The sequence below is a fragment of the Numida meleagris genome, chromosome 3, assembly GCF_002078875.1.
Source record: "Numida meleagris isolate 19003 breed g44 Domestic line chromosome 3, NumMel1.0, whole genome shotgun sequence".
Classification (NCBI taxonomy): domain Eukaryota; kingdom Metazoa; phylum Chordata; class Aves; order Galliformes; family Numididae; genus Numida; species Numida meleagris.
In genome coordinates this window covers 92,130,024-92,152,574 of record NC_034411.1, presented here as the reverse complement: position 1 = coordinate 92,152,574, position 22,551 = coordinate 92,130,024, and the positions used below count along the sequence as shown (strand labels likewise).

The 22,551-nt window shown below is 37.7% G+C and overlaps 1 protein-coding gene across 7 annotated transcripts in view; it reads right to left on the bottom strand.

Moving 5' to 3' along the window:
• Positions 1-22,551, bottom strand: part of ERICH1 (glutamate rich 1) — a 99,188-nt gene that overhangs the window by 20,522 nt on the left and 56,115 nt on the right. For 6 of the 7 annotated variants that reach the window (XR_002436546.1, XR_002436544.1, XR_002436545.1 and 3 more), the window contains exons 4-6: positions 19,020-19,397; positions 16,076-16,270; positions 10,703-10,882 (exon numbers count right to left, since the gene is read on the bottom strand). Coding sequence is in view for 1 of the 7 variants with exons in the window: in XM_021390286.1 (XP_021245961.1) it covers positions 10,809-10,882; positions 16,076-16,270; positions 19,020-19,397 (647 nt within the window). In the remaining 6 variants the exon portion in view is untranslated. Of the gene's footprint in view, positions 1-10,314; positions 10,883-16,075; positions 16,271-19,019; positions 19,398-22,551 lie in introns of those variants that run through there. The other variant, XM_021390286.1, reaches the window with a different exon arrangement.

The following is a 22,551-nucleotide window of genomic DNA, read 5'->3' as shown; positions in this document are numbered from 1 at the left end:
GTGCACTGCCTGCTTGTATGTGAGGGGTTTCTATAGTCACAGGTCAGATTCTGTTGGGGCAATTAGACTTTACTCAAACAAAGCTGCAGAAGTGCATTCAGCAGCTTTATTCACATAATGAAAAGAAACCAATAAATTGCTCTGAATGTCTCTTTTCTTTGACTGCTTTTCGTTGTCGGTTTTTTTTTTTTTTTTCAGTTTCTGTTACAAAACATTTCGGTTCTCTCTTCTGCGTTCTAACTGCAGGCTCCTGCAGCTGGTGTAGGAGTGGTACTTTTAGTTAGAAGTTGTTTTAAAATCCTTTTCCTTTCACGCTCAGTTCCTGAGCTAATTGGACGTATTGCCAGTTGCTGTGCCATTATCCTGTTATTACTCCTTTGTGTTTCCATTGTGCAGCTTTGGGCTGCAATTGGACTCCTCTGTGTCACAGCCTTGACTAAAGGGAACTGTGAGAGTGATGAACCACTGCACTGAAGTGGGAATCCCATAGGCAGCTTGTTCTCATAGAAAGATCCTCCTGAGAATCTGCTCCTGCTTACTTCTGGACTGTAACAGCTCCAGGCAGAGTAAATGGGGCTTCTCTGTAACATTTCTAGCTCCAGCAGAAAATGTTAGCACAGCCTGCGTTTTGGTTCTTCATACCACCTGCCTCTCCTCTGCAGCTTGGCACTCCATGAGCAGCAGAAGTTGGGAGACTAAGCTGAATTTAGACGAACATCTCTGACAAATCCTCACACTTGTGTCCAACAATGGATTAGGGTGCAGATGTTTAGGTAGTTAACGCTAATACTGAGAGTTAATAGGTCAATGCTATGTCCCTGGAAATCTGCTTAGAGAACTGCTTATGTAAAAACTGCATAAAATTTGCACACCCCACTAGAAATCTGTGAGTGCAACTTCCTACACAAATTTCTCAGTCTCAAAACTGAATTTTTCATCAGTAGTTAATGTGCTTATTGCAAGGATCTTCCTTTAATAACCAGCTGGACGAAATGCAGCACAACTGATAATACATACATCAGACACCACCATGAGATTGTCTTCTTGAACACAGAGAGTACAGGAAACACAACAGTGTATTACATTGTGGTGACAGAACTAAAGCTATAGATCACATCTTGCAGGAAAAGAAACAACTATGAATTTTCCTTTGATGTTTTTAGTTCAGAATAAGCTTTCTTAACTAACACAAATGATTCCCTGCAGAGCAACAAATTAAAAATAAGTAAGGAGAAGTTGAAAGGGTATTCACTGTGAGCGCTTTTCAGTTTTTATGCTTCCCCTTAAACATACTTTAATAACAGTTTTATAGTTGTGGTTTTTTTTTTTTAGTGTGTCTTTTGTTTGGATGCCTATCCTTATCTAAAACAAATAATGCTTGTTCTTGCAGGAAACTGAAGAAGTACAGTCATTACACTTTGTGCTATTTAGACTCGTGTGAAGTTACCTAGTGCCACCTAACTTTCTGATCAAAGGAATAAAAAGCATAAAAGACAACAAAGTGCATATTAAATACATTAGAAGTCAGCTAGATGATCTTAGTGCTCAATTTTCAAAAAGAAGGTAGAAAGAGGGAGTCATCATGTTGTTTCTCTTTGGATCCCAAAAAGAGTAGGACTAGATTCAATAGCGTTCAGCATTTTTATTAATGAGCTATAAGAAAATGTATAATCATTACTGTTAACCTTTGCAGATGACACCAGGGTTGGCAGATAGCAGTTATTAATGAAAGCAGTACAGGCACATGAAACAACCCTTCATTTACTAATCGAGACATAGTAAAAGAACATTGATGTTAATACTGTCAAACAAAAGCTCAGACACTTAAGAACAAGAAGGACAGAACCAGAGACTGTATGTTCGAAAGCAATAAATGCCAAGATTAACTATAGGTAGCTGTATTGCAAATAATTCAACATGGTGTCTCTATACAATTCTATGGCAAAAAAGTGGATATAAACAATGGTGTGAGTATGAAAGTGCTGAGATTTTAAATGAAGTTTTGCGTGCAGTTTGTGCATGCCTGCTGTCCAAAGGTGTAAAAAAATATAAGAATTGACAGAAAGTAGAAGAGCCATAAAAACAATTTGAAGACTGTAGAAAATGCCTTAAAGCAAATAATTTAGGGAGAATTCTTAGGATACCAAATAGGAGGGTGCACTGCAGATTGGTTATTGTGTTCAAATACTTTCACAGACAAAAAATATTGGCTAGTGAGAGAATTTTTTAATGTATTGAAGAAAAGCATACCAAGAACTAATGGTTGAAAGTTAAATCTACTCAAATTCAAATGAAAAATAATGCAAGTTTCTAACAGTGAAAGTGACTGAGTACTGAAATAAATGATCACAGAAGGGGACAAGTCCTCATTTCTTGATGTCTTTAAATCAAGCTTGCCTGTCTCCAAAGAAGACTTCAGCAAAAAACCCCAAACCAACAAATTGTGCTCGTGTCAGTTTCAAGTTACTGGTCTTCACCCTGAAGTACAAGGAAAATTTATGACCTGATATTTAGATGGGGTTATAGAAGATAATCTTACGTCCTTTCCAGCCTTAACCTCCATAAATCAATTTACTGAGTGAGTACAGAGAAAAAAAAAAAACTTGAGTGACTTTTGCCATCTGTGTAACAGTGTGATTCACAGCAGATTGCAAATCACCCAGTAATAAGTATAAGTCAGAAACTATCAAGATGAATATATCCTTGCACTGCCTTCTAATTTAAAAGTTCAGAGTTATTTAATATTTTACAGATTAATTTTATACTGGGTAATTGAATTAATGTGAAAGGGTTAAGCAGACAGGCTAATGAAACACTGTGCCATGTACTTAGCTTAATGTGGTTGGAAAAATCAATGCACTTTGCTCTGTCAGTTAGCAATCAGAGATTTAATTGAATAACATGTCAAGTATTTTAACTGTTTATCAATGTAAATAGAATCCAGCATTATAGTAATGGTAATAGGCTAAGATGCTTTCCCTGAATTTAAATCAGCTTTGAACATGACCCTCATTTTAAGCCCCTAACATGCCAGATTCAGATCAAACTAGCTATCATAACATCTACAGAGTTTGGTGACTACTTCCGTGAATCAACTCTTTATTCACCGTTGGTTCACTCTCTAAAACATAGGCAAGGGATAATCAGTTTGCTATAATTAGCAAGGGTTATTTTGTTGTGCTTTTGTGTTCACTTCCGCTCTACTGTTGTTACTGGGAGGAGAACTAAATTTCACACCAACCTTTTTCTGAGCCTACATGATAAGTGCTGAAGGCCACCTTGTGGGTGAGTACTTAAAGGGAATGAGACGAAAAGCAGAAGCCTCTCCTCAGCACATTCCAAGCACAGCTGTACATAGCTCCTTACTGTTTCCCTGCAGAAGCAGCAAGGAAGGGAGATGTGGCCCTGTCCAAGTTGAAGGAGCTTGTCACTGCCAGACCAGCCCCTTGAGCGGTGATGCTTTGGTAATGCAACATGTACCTTTCTGATTTTTTCTCAGTTGCAATAAATGCATTCGTTTTCAATAAAATCCAGATGTCTGCAATGCAGATGTTTCCATCTGACCTACCTGTTTATGCTCTCATAGCAGTCAATCTAAATACATAAATTGTCTTTGTACCACTGTCATCATTCTAAAATAGATATCTAGAAACAATCAGATATACAGGGCTGTAGAGGTATCCATTTCATCTCAGTAATTATAAAGGTTCTCAGATGGAAATGCTTACAAAATCTTCTAGCACTTTCTTGATAACACTTTAGCCTGTTACATTACCCTAGCACACTGCCACCTCAGATGTAATAGAAATTCATTGTGCTGGGTGCTTTACAAACTCACAATCCCTGCATCACATTGCAACTCTTTTAAGAAAAGAGAAAACAGTTGAGAATACAGGCAGATTGATGTGAGAGTACACAGACACATTAGTCAGCACAGTAGGCAGTTGTCTTAGCACACTACTGACCTATCTGTTGCTGAGCTTTTGAGCAGCATTATGGCAAAGGAGAAGGAAGGGAAGAAGATAGAAAAACTACTCTGTAGAGATCTGAGGAGGGCACTGTGGGAAAAAGCACAAACATGTTGATCTGAAAATGTAGCAAATGGGTGATGGAAGCTAGTACCAGAGGCTGAGAGGATGGAGGTACCATCTGTGCACGGAGGACTGAGAAGACTGGCAAGATCTTGAAAAAGAAAAGCAGCCTTTAGTTGAGGCAACCTATACCAGCCTACAGTTGATGTAACAGAAAAAGAATTGAACCACGGATTCATTCCTTCTCTATTTTTGTGTAGTCCTCTTCAATCTTAGATAACATCTTTTTTCATTATATATCCTAAATTGAGATATAATAATGTAAAAGACAACTACAGTTTGCTTATATATTTTACAAATACATACGGTTCGTTAAAATGAACACAGACTATTAATTCTACAAACTTAAGCACTCAACTTGGAGAATGTCCTTATTAAAGCTCTGTTTGGCCTCGACTGGCTGTGAAGCATTTACATTGTTTTCTAATAGTACACATAATACACAGCTTTTCCTATGATCTGTAAATGTAGGAAACACACATAATACTTTTAAATCTCTGCTTTTTCTTGATATTTATGTAGTATGTTTTTCCCCGTGGCTTAGTTCATTATATTTGGCAGTTTAAAAAGATAAATCCTCTTAATCTAAGGAAAACATGCTTTAAAAATTGTGAAATACCCAGACATTATAATTACCCTATTAAAAAATTACTTAGATACAATGCAAAAGATCAAGTAGTTAAAAATGAAGATAAACTAGCTACACAAACACATGCAACGCAGCCCTCCTTAAGTGCAATCTAGGGCTGATGCAATTAACCACAAAATCTACTTAACAAGAAGCTGAGATTGGCCTAAATATCAGCATTTTTCCAGTTTTAGTTGGCTGTTTTTTCATTCTACTTTTTGTTGTTACACTTGATGCATAGCATACTGTACAAATGTAACACACATCATTCTACTTCTGTAGACTGCTTTTATGATACACCAGATATTTCATGATATACCAAAGTGAAATATGTTTTCTTCGGTCAAAGACAGCTTAACAATTTTCTGCTTTTGCGCTGCCTGTCACTATTTTTTTTCCATCCTTGTCTTTTTTGAAAGCCTTTCTTTTCAACATGTCATTTCAGAGTTTCAGCCTACAGAGCAGAACCCCACTACACTGGTGCAGAGGAGAAAAGTCAGCTGCCACAGAAAACACATGAAGGAATTTATAACCCTACAGTTTCGTAAAGTACCACAAAAATACTGCACCATTTACAAAGCAGTAATGATCAGTAGCATTAGAGACTGGTCCCCATATTACATATCCATAAAAGAAAAGAATTACGGCCATACAAGCAATTTTGAGAATAAAACAGGTACTTATATATAGCAATAATGGCTTCGGACTCATACCCTTGCAGTCACTGCTGCAGAGGCTCAGAACTACTTCAGCCTCTTGTCTCCCTTGTACATGCAGCCTAGGGATGGGGCCAGCACCTACTCAGAGCCCATCTTCTCTTCCATCATGCACTGATCCTCCCTTGCTAAGTAACATTTAATTAGTTGAACAAGAAATTTAACTGTTGAATCCACATGCAGACTGCATTGTAGTTGATCCCTACATTTTTCACATTCTTGCAGTCTACATTAATTCTCAAAACAAAATGTCTTAAAACAAAATTGTTCTTAAAACAAAATGTTCTATCTTCCCAGAAGTTTGAAATATGCTTATAATACTGTACATACAGTTCAGTGGGAGATTCTCTGATGCAAAGTTTGCTATAAAAATGCCTTGAAAATCTCACAATATTGCACGTTCAATAAACTGAACAACATTCAAGAGGTAAAACTTCAAGTCTGTCTCCTGTGTCATTGATAGGTTTAGCATGAAAACCCAAAGCAATAAATGCTTCATTGCTATGCTGAAGGAGCCATGAAATGTAAAACACACAGTGCTCACCGATGGATATTCATTTAAAATGTTCAGTTTTTGTATTCCACACAGATAGGTAATAACCCTGTTCAATTAAACAATAAAAAATACAGGGAGAATCAATATCACTTTTTTTACAGAAGAAACACAGAAAAGTGACTAGGCATTAAAATTCTGGTGTGTGAAAATCTTTGACTGCAAATACGGTGGTAAACGTGGAACCAGAATTGCCCTGCAATTTTTAGTATATTGCCTAACTGATGTTATTAAAACCATATCGTTCTGCTGGGTACTTTCACAGGCTGCTCCAAAGTCCTTCTGCATCTTATGGTTTAGCATAGCATTGTTTGGCGTGTTCGTTTCAGAAACAAGTACATTCCTGTGTGATCGCATTTATCTACAATGACAATCTACAATCTATCTACTTGAATTTGGTCCAATTTTCTAAACTTTCACACATCTCAGATTTTACTTTATCCTCCACTCCTTCTAATCTCTTCTAGCGTAATAGTGGTAGGTTTGACAAATATAAGATTCCGCTCATGTTGCAGGTCATTTACAAAGACATCAGATATCACTGCCTCTACCTTGCTACACTCTGAAGCATTTCCCAGGCTTGCTTTGTTAGGACCAGTTGATGTCTGCGCAAAATATAAGGCTCTCACAGTGGCTGAAGCAGAAAGAAAAAAGAGAGACTGAAAGCAATCTTTTCCTCATTATTGCCTGATTCAAGCAAAGGACATTTTTGAGCTAAGAAATTTTATTCACATTCTGGGATTAGACTACTGACAGTACAAAATATTTCTGATTAGAAAAGATACCCAGATCTGATCCTCTGTATGCAGCTATATAAAATTCAGCTTAATTTATAGAATTTTTAATAGTATTAGAAATGGCCAAGCATAGAAGCAGAAATAATAACGAGAAATTCCTAATGCAGAATTGTGTTATACTAAGGATGGCAATCCACTATTAAATTCTTTCACCACCTCTGTAAAAGGTCCTAGTCATAATGGAGACCATAATAAAATTATGGTCCTATCATAACAAAGTGGCCCAATCTGATGTAAGTTACTTATGTAAGTTATGTAAGTAATAGCAAAGCAAAATAATACTTCAGCCCAGACACCATGTTTACGTAGAATCTGGTAAAGAGACCACTAGCCAAAATCAATTAATAAGTAATATTTTTCCATCTAGAAGATCCAAATAATATGTGTTTCCTCATTATCAAGAATCTATTTCGTCTGGAAATCTTAAGTTCCTCCCAGTCCTTGACTAACCAATAACCCTTAGCACTGTGCGTAATTAATTCTAGAAAGGCTACAAACACATCGGAAGCAAATGAAGCACAGCCCCATCTAAAATCAGTATGTGCAGGGGTCTGTATGCACAGACTAGTTCTTCCAGGGTTCGCTGCTGTAAGCAAGAACCAAGGGACTTTCTGCTATATTTCTTCTAGTCGGCTTGGGCAGTAGCAGCCCTTTTCTTGACATACATGTGTTAAAAAGAAGATAATAAAACTGCTTATGCAACAACAGATCCATGACTATACATATGTTCATACATTAAAATGTCATTACTAAGGTTACACGGCCAATCTGTAAGGGTATGTGGAATGTGAGAGTTTTCACTTCATTCACATTATCAGATCAAGGACCTTTTCACTTTAAAGGGAATCATAAGTAACAGAGAAAGCAATAAACAAAACCCACAGTAAGCAATAATAGAGATTATTGCAAGGACTAAAGCTCCCCAGTCACTAACTGATGGTCCATTAAGAAACCATAGGCATAGCTTTGGAGATCACTAGTCTGGACTTTGTAACTAGTAAGAAGGGAGAAACAAGCTCAACTGGATTACGGACACTTGAGGGGCCTGTGGGACTATGCATCATTTATTATGGAATGTTTAGGAGAAAGGCTGAAAGACAGAAAGAGGGGGAACTGGGGAGGAACAAGGGGGCACAGAGAGGAGGAAGGACAAAAGGGAGCAGCCATGTGAAAGCAGCCATAAGTCAGTTCACTTATCGAACTTACACTGAGCCTGATCACCAAAGTCAATTCCATTTTCTGATTAAATCCTTTTTTAACTATCTTTCCATGTAAATCTCATTCTTGATACCCCGTGAGTGCTGCAAATTGCAGAGATTAGAGCAAGTGAATTAAGAACAAGCAGCTGATGACAGACTTGGCATGACATCAGCCTCCATGACTGGCGACAGCACCTGGACTGAGTGAGGGTTTCAGAATCAGCAACTTTGGGACCAGTGCATTTTTATTTTCGCCTAGTCTGATTTTTGTGCCTGTGTGTAGTTATCAGCAAATGTCAGGCTGGACTACACAGTGAGCAAGAGGCTCAGGGTCTCAGTGGAGAGGTTGAGTCCAGCCTGACACTCAAAGGCTCTGTGAGCGCTCAGTGCTTAAGAGATGGGAAAATGTACCTGCTTGGATTTTGTCAGGCAGGGCTAGCTGGGGAGTAGCAGACCCACAGAGCAGGTAAGAGGGCCCAGTATCCAGGCCCCCCAATCAGCCAGTGAAGATGACTGCCTGTACTGAGATTTTATGTGAGTCCTGGTAGGGTTACTCATTGGTAGAGTTAAAGACAGTGCCCAGTCTGTGGCAGTCCACGTAGACAGCCATGTCACAGAATCACAGAACTGCAGAGATTGGAAGGGACGTCTCAAGATCATCTAGTCCATCTCTCCGGCTAAAGCAGGTTCCCTACAGCAGGTTGCACAGGTAGGCATCCAGGAAGGTTTTGACTATCTCCAGAGAAGGACACACCACAACCTCTTTGGGCAGCCTGTTCCAGTGCTCTTTCACCCTCAAAGTAAAGAATTTCTGTCTCATGTTCAGATGGAACCTCCCGTGTTCCAGTTTGTGCCCATTCCCCCTTGTCCTGTTGCTGGGCACCACTGAAAAGAGCCTTCACACCAAGCCTCCAGTCACCTTTATGGCCCTTCCCTGGACTCCCTCTACAAGTTCTCTGTCATTCTTGAACTGAGGAGCCCAGAACTGGACATAGTGCTCCAGAAGTGTCCTCACCAGAGCAGAGGGGAAGAATCACCTCCCTCAACCTCTTGGCCACGCTCTTTTCAATACACCCCAGAATACTACTGGACTCCTTGGCCACACGGGCACACTGCTGGCTCATACTACCGTTGTATGCATGCGCATGGATGTGGACATGCGTGGCTCCCTGGGATACATGCCATGCATCACTACTGGCTGAACCTGGAAACATGAGAGCTGCAGTTGCATCCAATGGTAGTGACAGAGCCATCCAGGTCTCCAGGGGAATCAGGCTGGGCTCCAGTGGACAAGCACCACAAAGTGAGTCCCTAAGTTTTGGAGCCTCTCAAAGGCAGCCGCCTTAAAACATCCCGAAACACTATCCCTCTAGTATCAGTAAATACAGGAACTACAGTCCTCATTTGACCAGTCTGTACCTGTGTTTTACAACACTGGCTTTAATTACATGGTCTCTATTATTTTCCCATTTTCTCTGAACAGAATAGATGATGCTTACCTAATGAGATGCTACGTATCTTTTTTGTGCCGTTACTAGGTCTCATTTACTGCACAACATTCACATCTCAGTCTGAGAATGAAGTGATTAATTTCCTGAGGGATCCATCAATATAGTATCTAGTAGTAGTTTCTTCATCCTCCAGTTGTGGGACTGAGGCACACATGACATCAGTGAAAAATGACAACTACAGTTCAGTGCTTACGTGTTGGCAAGTCAGGAATTTTAAAACAGGAAATATGCTGTTAGTTTCTGCTGTATAAGATCTGGTTTAGATATCCTTCCTAGGAGATACAGACCTAAATCAAATTTTCCAGAGCTGCACACACCTGCCTTAGCCATTACACCACTTTTTTTCTGCACCTGCTATACTTCAGCATGATACTGCACTCCTAATTTTTTTCAGTTAACGAGAAAGAGGTATTAAAGATATATATACTTGCCTACCACTAAAACAATGCCTTGTGATAGGGTACACCCGACAAAATAATAAAAAGACAAAGTAAAAACACATGCATATTGCACACCTGCCAGTGATGTATCTTCAAGAACATGTTGGAAGAGATAAACATGTTGTCCCCATCTTACTGACAAGAAAACTAACACACTAAGATATGAAATGGCTTCCTTTCTATCATCTATCAGGTGGAAGATAAATGCAGGTGCAGAAGGACTGCAGAGTAACCACAAAGAGAACCCTGTCCCACAGGTCTGCATCCCATGAAGCCCACCAAACTAACACAATGGGCAACAGAATCGTTCTAAAACTGCCATCAAAACTCCTGTATAATTCTAAAGAGTACCTACATGATGTAGGTGTAGAAATTTATCTACTTCCATAATTTATCAGTTTATTCAGCCAAAATACAGTCCTCAGATGCATTTTTTCCTTAAATTTATACATAAAAATACATTTCTGTTTTTCAAGTAGAAAGCAATACCAAATAAACAAGAAAAGTAAAGAAATAAAGCTTCCAAAAGTAAAAGATCAATTAATAAACATAAAAATTACTATACTTCTTGAACAAAATACTTGATACAAACTTAAATAATTTTAGATAAGGCCCTTATCCCAAAACGAAATATACATACTCATCCAGCTGAAGATTCAGGCCATTTGGCATATGTACAGTCTTGATCAGTAACACAGATCATATCTAGCTGTATCCTGCTTATTAGTCTTCTGGAGTCCGTAAAAATAAAAAAATAATTCATTTACCTGAAGATGTAGAGTGTATATTGACACTGCTCTTTCTGAATAATTGCTACTTGTTAAGTGCTGTATATATAATTTTAACCCTGCACATATGAACACAGGCAAGGCTTTATTTCCTGTTCTTCGTAGGAAGGATATCTGTAATCCAGTAGTGAAACAGAGTAATGATGAACTTGGTATGATCTGAAACAAAGAAAAAAATATTTCTCCTGAAACACCTTCATGATATTTCTGAATATTAAAGGAAAAGAGTTGTGTGAACACCTATTTTCATTCCGTATTATCATTTCTGTCAAAACAATACAGACATTTGAGATTGAAGGCTAATACATATGAATTCCTAGATGAACAGGAGCATTTTCTTATAGGATGTCAGTTATTTGTATGAGATACAATTTTGGTTTATATATTTGAATGCCTTTCAATTATGGTTCATTATTTCAGAAGAAATGAGATTTAAATGACATGATCATATGGGTAAGGCTAAAAGAGTGCAATCTTCTCCATTTCTTTCTACAGAGTAACTTCACAAAGTTCCAGCTGAAAATGAGAATTCTTGTATTAAATCACGTATAGACCGCTGTATTAAAGCCCTAAAATTTCTGTCTTCACTCAGGGATGATCTATTTAACTTTATCTCTTTTTTAATGATAGGGATTTCTATGTTGCTTATCACATAACATCACATTTAAGATGATTTTATAATGTTATGTTAATACAGCTTTCACATCTAATTTCCTTTTCTTTGAATGCTCATTCAAAAAAAAGAAGTTTAATTTAGTCATTTCAGGGCCTCTGTGTATCCAGCCTGCCTATTGTTGGCACACAGTAACTCTATTACTTCTGATGTGCAAAATGTACCTCTCACACAAAGGACACATACATATAAAGGACAACTCTCAAAAAAAAAAAAAGACAGTTAAAAGAAGCTTCTAGCTCATCTCTGAGTGATAATTTCCCAGGCAACAAGGGAAGAATATATTTGAAACTTGATACTAACCAGCAAAGGGAAAATGTTAATAGATAACGGAATGAAGTTGATGAGTAGAAACTGAATAAGTTTGTAAATTAGGAGATAATGACATTTTTTTTTTAATTAGGTGATCACCTATACTTTAATAATTGATGTGAAATGAGAATTAAGTATCTCTCATTTCAACCAGATTCTAACCAGCAAATGGAGCATTACTTCCAATTGCATCTCTTTGCTTTTGCCCACTGTACCGTGGAAGATCTTGCAGACATTTGGCTGCCTTCTACAAATGGCTACCTACTTTCTGATTTAGACCTGCAAAGCTCCCACTGCTAGAAATGTGTGCCTATTTGAGTTCTAAACATTCTCTTCCCTGTGTTTATAGAAGACTGTAGGTAGATCTAAGTATTTTTGTTAAAGGCTACAAAATAAATGGAAATACTAATAGGACTTTTTTGTTTTAAACCTCAGCAATGACACCTCAGACAACCATTTTCAAACAAAACTTGTTGACCAGCCTCAGTTTTGCATGGTCACTGATGGACAAGGTAATTATTCAGATGCTATGTAGTCTCCCATTTATGAAATGATGACAACTGGACAGATCAACCAGTACCTCTTAATCACACAGGTTCTTGTTCTTTTCAAGCATGTTTTCCCCCTTGAATGAAGGGCTAAAGCTAATACATTACTGTTGATATTTTTTCTTTTACAATCTCCTTAGCAATTTACTCTTGCTGCAAAAATTTTCTGACTCTATCACAAACATTCGTTGACATTGCTGCAAAAACTGAGATTCACAAGCTTAAGATAAACCAGTGGAAGAATAATTAAAAAATAATAATTATATAATGACATGTTTACTTTGTAAAATGTAGTTATGGAGAATATGCATGTATATGAAAGATATGGATCACTTCTCGCTGTTTTTTCCTGCTCTTTCCTTCCTTGAATTAAAGGCAAAACTGAACAAAACATAGTACCCACTACTACTGCTTCAGTGCTGGCATCTGAAGTAGAATCACAGCCACAGGAAAAAGGTTTAGCATATTGCTTTGTGAACTATAGGAAATAAAATGGATGAATTTTGGGAAAATAAGGCACTCTACTAAAATTAAGAAAAAATGTTTTATTTTCATCATGCTAAGAAGGAATAACCTTTCCTTCCAGGCCATCACATACCAGTAAATTTAAACAAAATCAGAAAAAAAGGCAAGGAAATCATACCAACTTGTAAAAAAATCGAGATTTCTAATATGTAGTGTACATTCTTATCTTCATAAAAAGTCCTAATCTGCATTCTTATAGCAAGAACTTGAATCTACTGAGACAACAAATCTTTATAACTGTGACTTTTATTACCTGCTCATTGGGAAAGAAATCTAAAATGTTAAAAACTGCGCAAAACTATCTATTACCGAGCCAAAGATAGGAAAAATAAATGTATAATTAAATGTCTAATTCAAGGAAAAATTTCAGAGCATTATATTCTCATTCACTGAAATTCCTCAACTACTAATTGAATGTATTGCTAAACTTGGCTGAGTCAAATTAATATTTAGCAGGTGTTTAATTATCATTTAATAATTCATAACAATATCATAGAATCGTAGAATCACAAAATGGTTTGGGTTGGAAGAAACCTTTAAGATCATAAAGTTCAACCTCTCTGCCATAGGCAGGGATACTTCCCTCTAGACCAGGCTGCTCAAAGCCCCATCCAGCCTGGCCTTGAATGCCTCCAGGGTGGGAGCATTCACAACCTCACTGGGCAACCTGTTCCAGTGTCTCACCACCCTCACAGGAAAGAATTTCTTCCTAACATCTAGTCTAAATCTACCCTCTTCCAGTTTAAAGCCATTTCCCCTCGTTCTGTCACTACAACATGCCCTTATAAAAAGTCCCTCCCCAGCTTTCCTGTAGGTCCCTTTTCGGTACTGGAAGGCTGCTATGAGGTCCCACTGGTGCCTTCTCCAGGCTGAAGAGCCCCAGCTCTCTCAGCCTGTTCCTCATAGGAGAGGTAGTCCAGCCCTCTGATCATCTTCGTGACCCTCCTCTGGACTTGCTCCAACAGCTCCATGTCCTTCTTGTGCTAGGGGCCCCAGAACTGGACGCAGTATTCCAGGTGGGGTCTCACGAGAATGCTGGGGCAGAATCACCTCCCTCGACCTGCCGGTCATGGTTCTCTTGATGCAACCCAGGACATGGTTGGCCTTCTGGGCTGCAAGCGCACATTGCTGCCTCATGTTGAGTCTTTCATCAGCTGACACCCCCAAATCCTTCTACCCAGGGCTGCTCGCAAGCCCAGCCTGTGTTTGTGCTTGGGACTGCCCAATATATTTTTTTCTTACGTTGTTGTACCTCATAAATATCAAACCAGCTAAGTTACACCACTGTGAACCTGGCACAAGATTAGAATTGAGCCCAGAGTGACAGGAGTCACTGGGAGAAAAATGAACTGAAAAGTAAACAGTTTCAGGTTGTATCAACAAAAATAAAAATTAATTAAAAAACAAACAAACAAACACACTAAGAAAACCAAAACCCTTCAGCAATTTGTTTTCTGTTTTAAGTGACAAATACACACATCTGAAAATCACCGTACTTGTATGGATCTGATTGTTATTTGCTTCTGTTTTCCCTTTTCTCTTCAATTTGATATTTCTGCTATAGAAAAGGAAACAAGAACAGCTTGCTTGGGGCTGCAAAACTAGCAGAATTCCTGCCATCTTTGGGTAAGACCTGTAAGGAATATCCTGAATGTGGTCACTTCAACACTTCCACTTAGATTGAATCAGTAGAAGCTGATTTAGGTCATTTAGTAATGGGAGAATTACCATTACCATGATTCCTAATGACTCTTGCTTAGTTTACAAAAGTGTACTACATCTGGAAAGACTATCTGACAAGAATTAAGACCATAAAATCTAGTCTTGCAATCAATTTTTGAATTCTTGAATGCAGGAAGGATTTTGTTCAGTGCATACCTGGACACTTGGTACCTATTAGAACCTTGGTGACTGCCATAATTCTTTTTTATATCTTAAAGAATCTGTATTTGATTCTTTAAGTTCTTTTCAAAATTTAGCATCCATGAACTCTACAGGCAGGAATTCTCTCTTTTCAGTACTTTTACAATACACAGCATACAATAGGTTCCAATCTTAGCTAGGATCCTTGGCCTCTGTAATGCTGTAAATTATTTAATGGCTGTGCAAACAGTAGTCTCTTCCTTGTATGTTATTGCTAAGCATCTGATGGCTATGATTTTATGTATAGAATCATGGAATCATAGAATGGTTTGGGTTGGAAGGGATCTTTAAGATCATCTACTTTCAACACCTCTGCTACAGGCAAGGACACCTCCCACTAGACTAGGTTGCTCAAAGCTTCTCTTGATGCAACCCAAATTTACTCTGTTAACACGCAGCTGCCATCTGAGTCATTACTTCTAAAAAGACTTAGAGCACTGCCTGAAATGGCTGAGATTCTCCTGTGCTATAGCAAGTGCTCTCAACTCTGATTAAATATTCTGGGAGGCAAGAAAATTCCGTACATCTCGTAGATGTGGATGATGCTGCAACAAATGCACTAATGGCAAGTAAGAATGAGTGTTTGAATGTCAGCTGCTTAAAAAATGAATTATTATGGACGTATGGACTACATGCTGGTCTCACATTCACTTGAGGAACTTCTAAGAATAAATTATACTGCAATTACAAGGGGCCATAACAGAGAACAAAAGGAGCATGAATTAAATCAGACATATACCTCAGGAATGAAAGGGTTTAGTAAAAGAATAATTTTTCTTTTTATGAATGAAGTTATTATGTTATTTTTTTACACAGACTTCACTTTTTTCATTATCAATGGTATTTTTTAGTAACTTAAAACTGGCATTTATATTTAAACAAAAATTAAGCTGTAAATCAAACTTCAGCATGCAAAAATCTCTATTTTAAAGAAGACAGCAATATGGAAATGAAATCATAGCCTTTATTGATTATTACATATGCAAAATTAATCCTAAACTGGCTAAGAGAAATCTCAAAGATACACAAGTTAATTCTAGTGATTTAAAAAGCCTATAAAGGCAGTGTACTATAAATATTCTTTAAATATTATTACATCTAAAAACAGATAAGATTTTTTTTTAAAAAGTGTTTTAAAAACCTTAATCATCTTGTACTCTGCAGTCATTGCAGAATATGGAAAGTTTCATAACCAAACAAGAAATGGGGAATTGTTACATTTTCTGTGGGAATGATGCTTTCAAATCTTGTCTAAGCGTAGGTTTACTAGTATACAATTATTTACAGCTTCCTATTACAAAAATCTGTGACAAATCTGAATCCACACAAAAAAAGAGCATCAGTGAAAGATCATGAGTCAACAGTACATACCAGGAGGCATCATGGAATGTTCCTGGAATTGTTTCAAAGCATCCTTCAGTCTGTCAATATCCTGTAGCAATACAAGGGATTTCAGCTGATGTAGAAGAGTTACATCTGAAGAAGATACGCTGCGAGATTCAAAACACTGTAAAAGCTCTTGAGCAGCTGCTGAATTTACAGTAGAATCTGTGCATTTTGATTTACCTGGAAAAACATTGGGAAAAACATTAAAAATATTTAACAGGCACGGAGAATTTTCACAGACAGCATCTTTCTTTTCAGTACAACTTACAACCAAACATCATGTACTGAACAGCTTGCTCTATTATTAATTAATTATTTAAACAATTATAAAAGGGGAAATAGTAAAAAGGACAACAGAATTCATTGTGACACGAAAGCATAAGAAATCTAAATTTGGTATGAGGAAGGTATGATTTAGAGGATAAAGAGTAGCCAAAGCCTTTGCTTCTTATACACTATGCATTATAAAAACGTCCACATCTGCGGAGATGGGGAACAAATTGTGAGGAACTACTGTAAAGCACTTCTGGAGTCATCCAAAGATCTTGTTACTTTAATGTTTTTATTTAAAAAGTGGATGTTACAGCACGCAACACAGCAGAGAAGGACAAACTGTGGTCTCTACAGTTCTAAAGCACAAATTAATCATTCAATTTCAGTAACAATGGAATGTCTCTTTAACCAGACTCCCTTTAAACTTACATTATTCCTTTTTTTTTCCTGACTCAGCTTTCTGACTTAAGTACAATAACTATAACCCAATGTGGCCATTTGAAAATGCTGCTAAAAATAATGGCTTCCAATTTTATCTAAAAAAAATGAATAATGTTAAAGTCACTCAACTAGAAAAGGCAAAGAGCATAATGCCAGATCAATACACGTACACAGACTCACCTAACAAGAAAGTTAGTCACACATATAGATGTGACATCTTGCCTGCACATGTTTTGTTAAAATTTTTACATGTGACACAGTAGCGCAGAACTGACTAGTTTTCTGTTCTAGGCCATGTATTAACAACAGAATAACTGAGTTTGCAGTTTTACTCAGTTTGTCTGGAATTACACTACAGCACATGCAAATAGTGTAGGCTACGTTTACTTAGCCATACCATGAAGTAGTAAAATTCTTATTTCTGATGATGGAAGGATATTAGCCAGAAACCAGAAACCAGGATGGCTTTCAAATACTAGACACTGTATGAAGACTTGACACAGCAGAAATATTTTAACAGTAAGCAAAGAAAATTTGTGCATAAATCTTGAGAAAAAAAAATTAGCATGAAATCCCTCGTGTCATCTTAATGGGGCTTGTAAAGCAATTCTGTAGTCCAAAGATGAATTTTATGGGAGTAGAGGCTGACAGCTCTAACTTAAGGTGGACTCATACAGGTAGGTAAGCTGTTTAATATTCTTCATGTAGCTCCACAAAGACAGCCAAGGTCATGCACTTTGGAAATATTTTCACTGGGTTTTTTTTCAGTTTTACAAGACAGTCATCATTTTACAGCTATGTTCTGAACTGAGCAGCTAAAGAACACAGTATCTTGCCTTTGAGAAAACACATTTACTTCTAGAAGATACCAACAGAATCTGGTTTAAGTACAGATAATTCTGATACTTATCATTAAAACATCATTATTTCTGGAAGGCATTTATGACATCATACAAAGCATCATACACAAAGCTGTTTTGGAGGGCAAGGGAAGAAACACATTTAGCTACAACAGTAAGAAGTTCCCTGATTTTAGTGGCCAGAATGGATGTACAATAGGCCATTAGAGATCATATCCATGTAATCCTATTGTCATGGGTTTATGATTTTCAATTACTGGTATTCTACGTCATAACATCATGTAGTGTATGTACCTGGTTCTCAGAAGAGAACTACTACATTTCCCAGGGGACTTTGCGACCCTGTTACTGTTTTCCGGTCAGAGGAAAGATAAAAACTTGCAGATCATGAGACCTTCCTCTCTTTCCGTCCGTCTCTCGTCCTGGCAGCATCTCGCTCCCCAGCCGTCTCACCGTCGGTATTAGAGTAAGGCTTACCTTTAATTTTGGGACACTCTCTCTCATCGTACTGGATTTATCACTTAAATTGTAATTATATTGTATCATTGTGTGTTATTTTGCATTCCAGTATCTTATTTAGTAAATTAGTTTGTTCCTCCTCAGATTGTTGCCACTGTTTTGCTCTTAGGCCCATTTCCTTACCCTTTTTTCCCTTTTCCCTTTCCTGGGGCGTGGGTCCATGGGTCCCCCGTCCCATTCACAACGGAACTGGGCCGAACCAGCCCGTAAACCATTGAAACCTATCTAAAGTGCTACAGAAAGTGCATTAAACATCAGTTGACATTCATCCTTTTCGCAACTACTTTATGAAAATGTACTTTCCCAATACCAACAGTATCTTCCTCTTTCCTCTTGAATGCAATCTGTCTAGATTTCAGTATACATTGCAAATAAACCTCTTCCTGGGAAAGAGAGATTTTTGAAAAGTAGGTTGGTTCAGAGATAGTAAGCATGAAAGCAGTTTAGAATAGCAATTATTGCCCTCATCTGAATGTTTCTGAAAGCAAGTAATCCTTCTGGATATTTGCTTTCAGAGAAAAGAAGAATTTGGTCCATGTTAGCCTCTACACTTACTCTGAGCACACTGGAATATTTTAAAAATGATAAAGAAATAATATGTGCATTTTCAAAGACAGAAAAACAAAGCAATTAGGACCACTGTTTTTTATACTGATGTGGATATTTTCTTGTACACACCAGAAAATGGGACAAATGCTCATTATCTGCATGATTTATGAGTTCAAAAGATAGACTTCTCTAGTAGACTTGGCCCATTCTACAGAAATAAGAAGTACTCATCTATTTTCCTCAACATGGCAATATTCACAGAAGAAAAAGGAGAAAGTAATACATACTGTCAGCAAAATAAATTTGCTGTGTTGCCTGCAAGAAATCCAGAATGCTGTCTGCCTTTTCATCTGTATCTTTTAAGTCTGGTGCTCCTTCTCTGTTGTTTTTGTCAGGCTGATATGTAAAATCCACACCGGTAGTTTTTGTTAGCAAGCCAGCTGCTCTCATTTTTTCTTTCTGTCGCTTCTTTTTCATTTTTCTCTTTTTGTTTTTGCTGATTTTGGGGCTGTCTATCTGCTGCAGCTGTAAATTATCTTGAACAAGAGTCTCCTGCATTCCGGATTCTACCTGTTCTCCGTGTAAAATATTAGAGTCTTGTAAACTGTTCTTTAGTTTCTTTCTTCGAATGCGTTTTCTCTTGGTTTGTCCTTGATACTCCTCCTCTGCAGATTCAAAAAATAAATGACAGTTGTAAATAAGAAGATCTGTAATAAGCATTTTGGAACTGCATAAAATGATATATTACTCCCTTCAAATTTTGGGACATCTCAGTGGCTCTAACCTTACTTTTATGATTAGAACGCCTTTCAGTTCTACAATGTCAAAGCCAACTTCTGTGAATGCATTAAAAAAAGCTCTTCTCCCTTTTACTTTCAATAAAGACTGTATTCTCCTTTGTGCTACATACTTCAGACTATATTACAGATAGTATGGTTCTATACAGAGGGTGAAGCCAAAAGAACTAGCAGGGCAAAAACCAATGCATGCAGGCTGGGGAATATGGGATGAGGAGCTTCCCCAAGAGGTCCATACTACCTGTTGGTAGACTTGACCAAGAATGCAAGAAGGTATGTAATTCACAATGAAGGACTGATGCATCTCTCCGTGATAGTACTGTGCCTTAAAAACATCAGACATCTGTTTCTGATTCTTCTACTTTCTTCTCCTTAAACATCATCGTCCTTTGGGATATCACACTGCTAGCTCAGCTTTGGACATCATCTTTATAGGGAAAGCATACAGCGCACCAGTGACCTTGGCAAGTAATCTGTGTTCTTTTAACAGCCTGCCTTGGTTCTCTCATTCCCTTGCTACGCTGTAATTTCCTTACAAGCTAATTCTTCAAAAGGTTCAAACGCCAAGGGAAAGAAGTCCCTCCTGTTCACCAAGGCAGCTTTCATGTTTCTTTTTTCATATCTTATCACTGTCCACAAAGCCAGACCTCTGAAGTCATTTCTGACCCTGAACTGACTTGCTCTCACATACAACGCCGTCTTCTGAATGCAAGCCTTCCTGGCACTAGCAAAGGAAGACTGCCAGAATCCATCCTCCTTTTGACTGCACTGCCACTAAAATCGGTATTCATGCCTATAATAATTTCCTGTCTAATTAACTGAAATTCCCTCTTCCATAGTCTAACAAAACGCTCACACATTTAATCATGGAGCGCTGAACAGCAGTGTTCCTCCAATGCTTTTCCATAGAAAGTTAAGCCATTTATCCTTCCCTCAACGTCTACCTGCATGTTTCTAAATTCCTCCCTGTGCACTGAGCCCAATTACCTGATTTTACACACTTTTCTCAAGAATCTTTGCTTGTCTAATACCAGAGCAATCGAGCAGAGACATCTGGAGCCCAAATTGTGCTTCCAACCCATCTGTGTGGTATCCTGAGCTGCCTCTGACAACCCCAGTGTGTTTGGCTTTCTCACCACTCCTCCCCTTCCAGTCTTTGCCTCTATTTTCTCCATAGTCAGAGGCCTTCTCTTTCATTTCTGTTTCTTTTTCTGACTTGAACTCTGTCAGCTCTGAGCCACTTTCTCTCTTTAAATATCACTACAAGACTTTTAGTTCTTTAGCTGACAGATGACTCACCACAAAGCAATTTTCTATACTTTCTATGAAGAAGGCTGTGTAAAAATAAACTTGCTGTATTGTAATTGAACACCACAGCATGTTAAAGACACACCAAACGTCACCTCGTACCCACAGTGTGGAATCTTTTGCATGCATGGTATTTGAGCTAAATATCTTTATATATGATTTGGGCATATGGGACGTGGGAAAAATAACGTCTGTGTGGTCCTGTAGGAATAAAATAGCAGAACTGAAAGCAGATATGAATGGTGAAAGATAATATAAACAAAACATCAGTGTTTCATCTCAAGATCTTAATTTGGAATTTCATGGGAGTATTTGTGTTATAATAGGTGAATTCCACTATAAACACAGATACATTGTTCCTTAAAATTTCTCAGCCCTCTGTTAACCTGAACACACTGTTTGCTAATACAGCTACTCTAATCTAGGCTCCCAGCAAAGTGGTACAACATGTTTTTATGTATCCAAGAATCCCTAAATCACAGCAAGACTATGGCATGTTATGTAGTTAAGTGTTCTCAACTGATTTTAAGCCACCTGAAAGAAAAATGGTGCACAAGGGAAAACAGGGCTTAAGATAACTAAGTTTTGAGCCAAATCCAGAAGTTTCCTTATCTGTGGCAGATCAGCACAGCACAAAGTCTGAAGAGAGCAGGTGAAAGTGTCAAAATGCAGATTTACTGTAGCATTCCCATATACCAGTGTCATTAAGATTATCTGATTAAAAGGAAATTAGAACTGCACTGAGCTTCCTTCAACACAAGAAACAAATAAAACCCAAGACATTACCAAGTTCTCTTCACCTTTTTGTCATTCTTTCTCACATGTTATAACAACTTACTGGTAAGACTGAAACTTTGCTCTGATTATTCCAGTTTTCCTCCCCTGACAACTACTGCCCCATGTATGGGAACTAGTAATGATTTGACACCAGGAAGAGATGAAATTAGATGCTGATAAATGCAAAGCAATGTACACAAATGGATTAATTTGGACAATTCACTGCTATGGTCAGAGTGAACTGTTCTTAATCTGGGAAAAACAAAACAAAAACCAACCTGTGTATCACTATGGGAAGCTCACTGAAAACATATGTTCAGTGGGTATCAGTGATCAAATCAGCAAACATCTTGCATGCACGCCAAAGAAACAGGATGGAAAATAACAGCAATGATATTACAAAGCTATTACATAAATCTGCTGTACTCCTCAAGCTTGACAAGTTTTATTTCTTAGCATAGTCTCAGCACAAGATGTTGTCACAAAAGAACATGACTCTCATAGAAGTTATCAGAGACATGCCAAAAATATATGTATTACTTGACTGAAACAAAGATTAATAAAATGGGCTCTATTTCTGCTTCCTCATGCAAGAACAAGGTGACATCTAATTAATCTGAGCAGCTTCATAAGCAAATAGAAAAAAGCAAACACCTGTTTTCTGAACAATGCAGTTAACTTATTAAATTGACATGTGTGCAGTAAGCACAGAAGCCAAGAGATTAATGAGATTCAAGAAGTGGTTGTTTATACAGGCAGCAAGGGTACCTGATTACAACAGTTAGGCTAACACATAAATATGAGTTGTAGAAGAAATATAAACCATAATGTTTAAGTCACAGCCCACACAGCGATATTAAATGAAATGTTCAGTGGGAGTCACCTCCTATAATTTTGGTAAAGCAATTTGCCTCATCCTAAGCCACCTACAATGAAA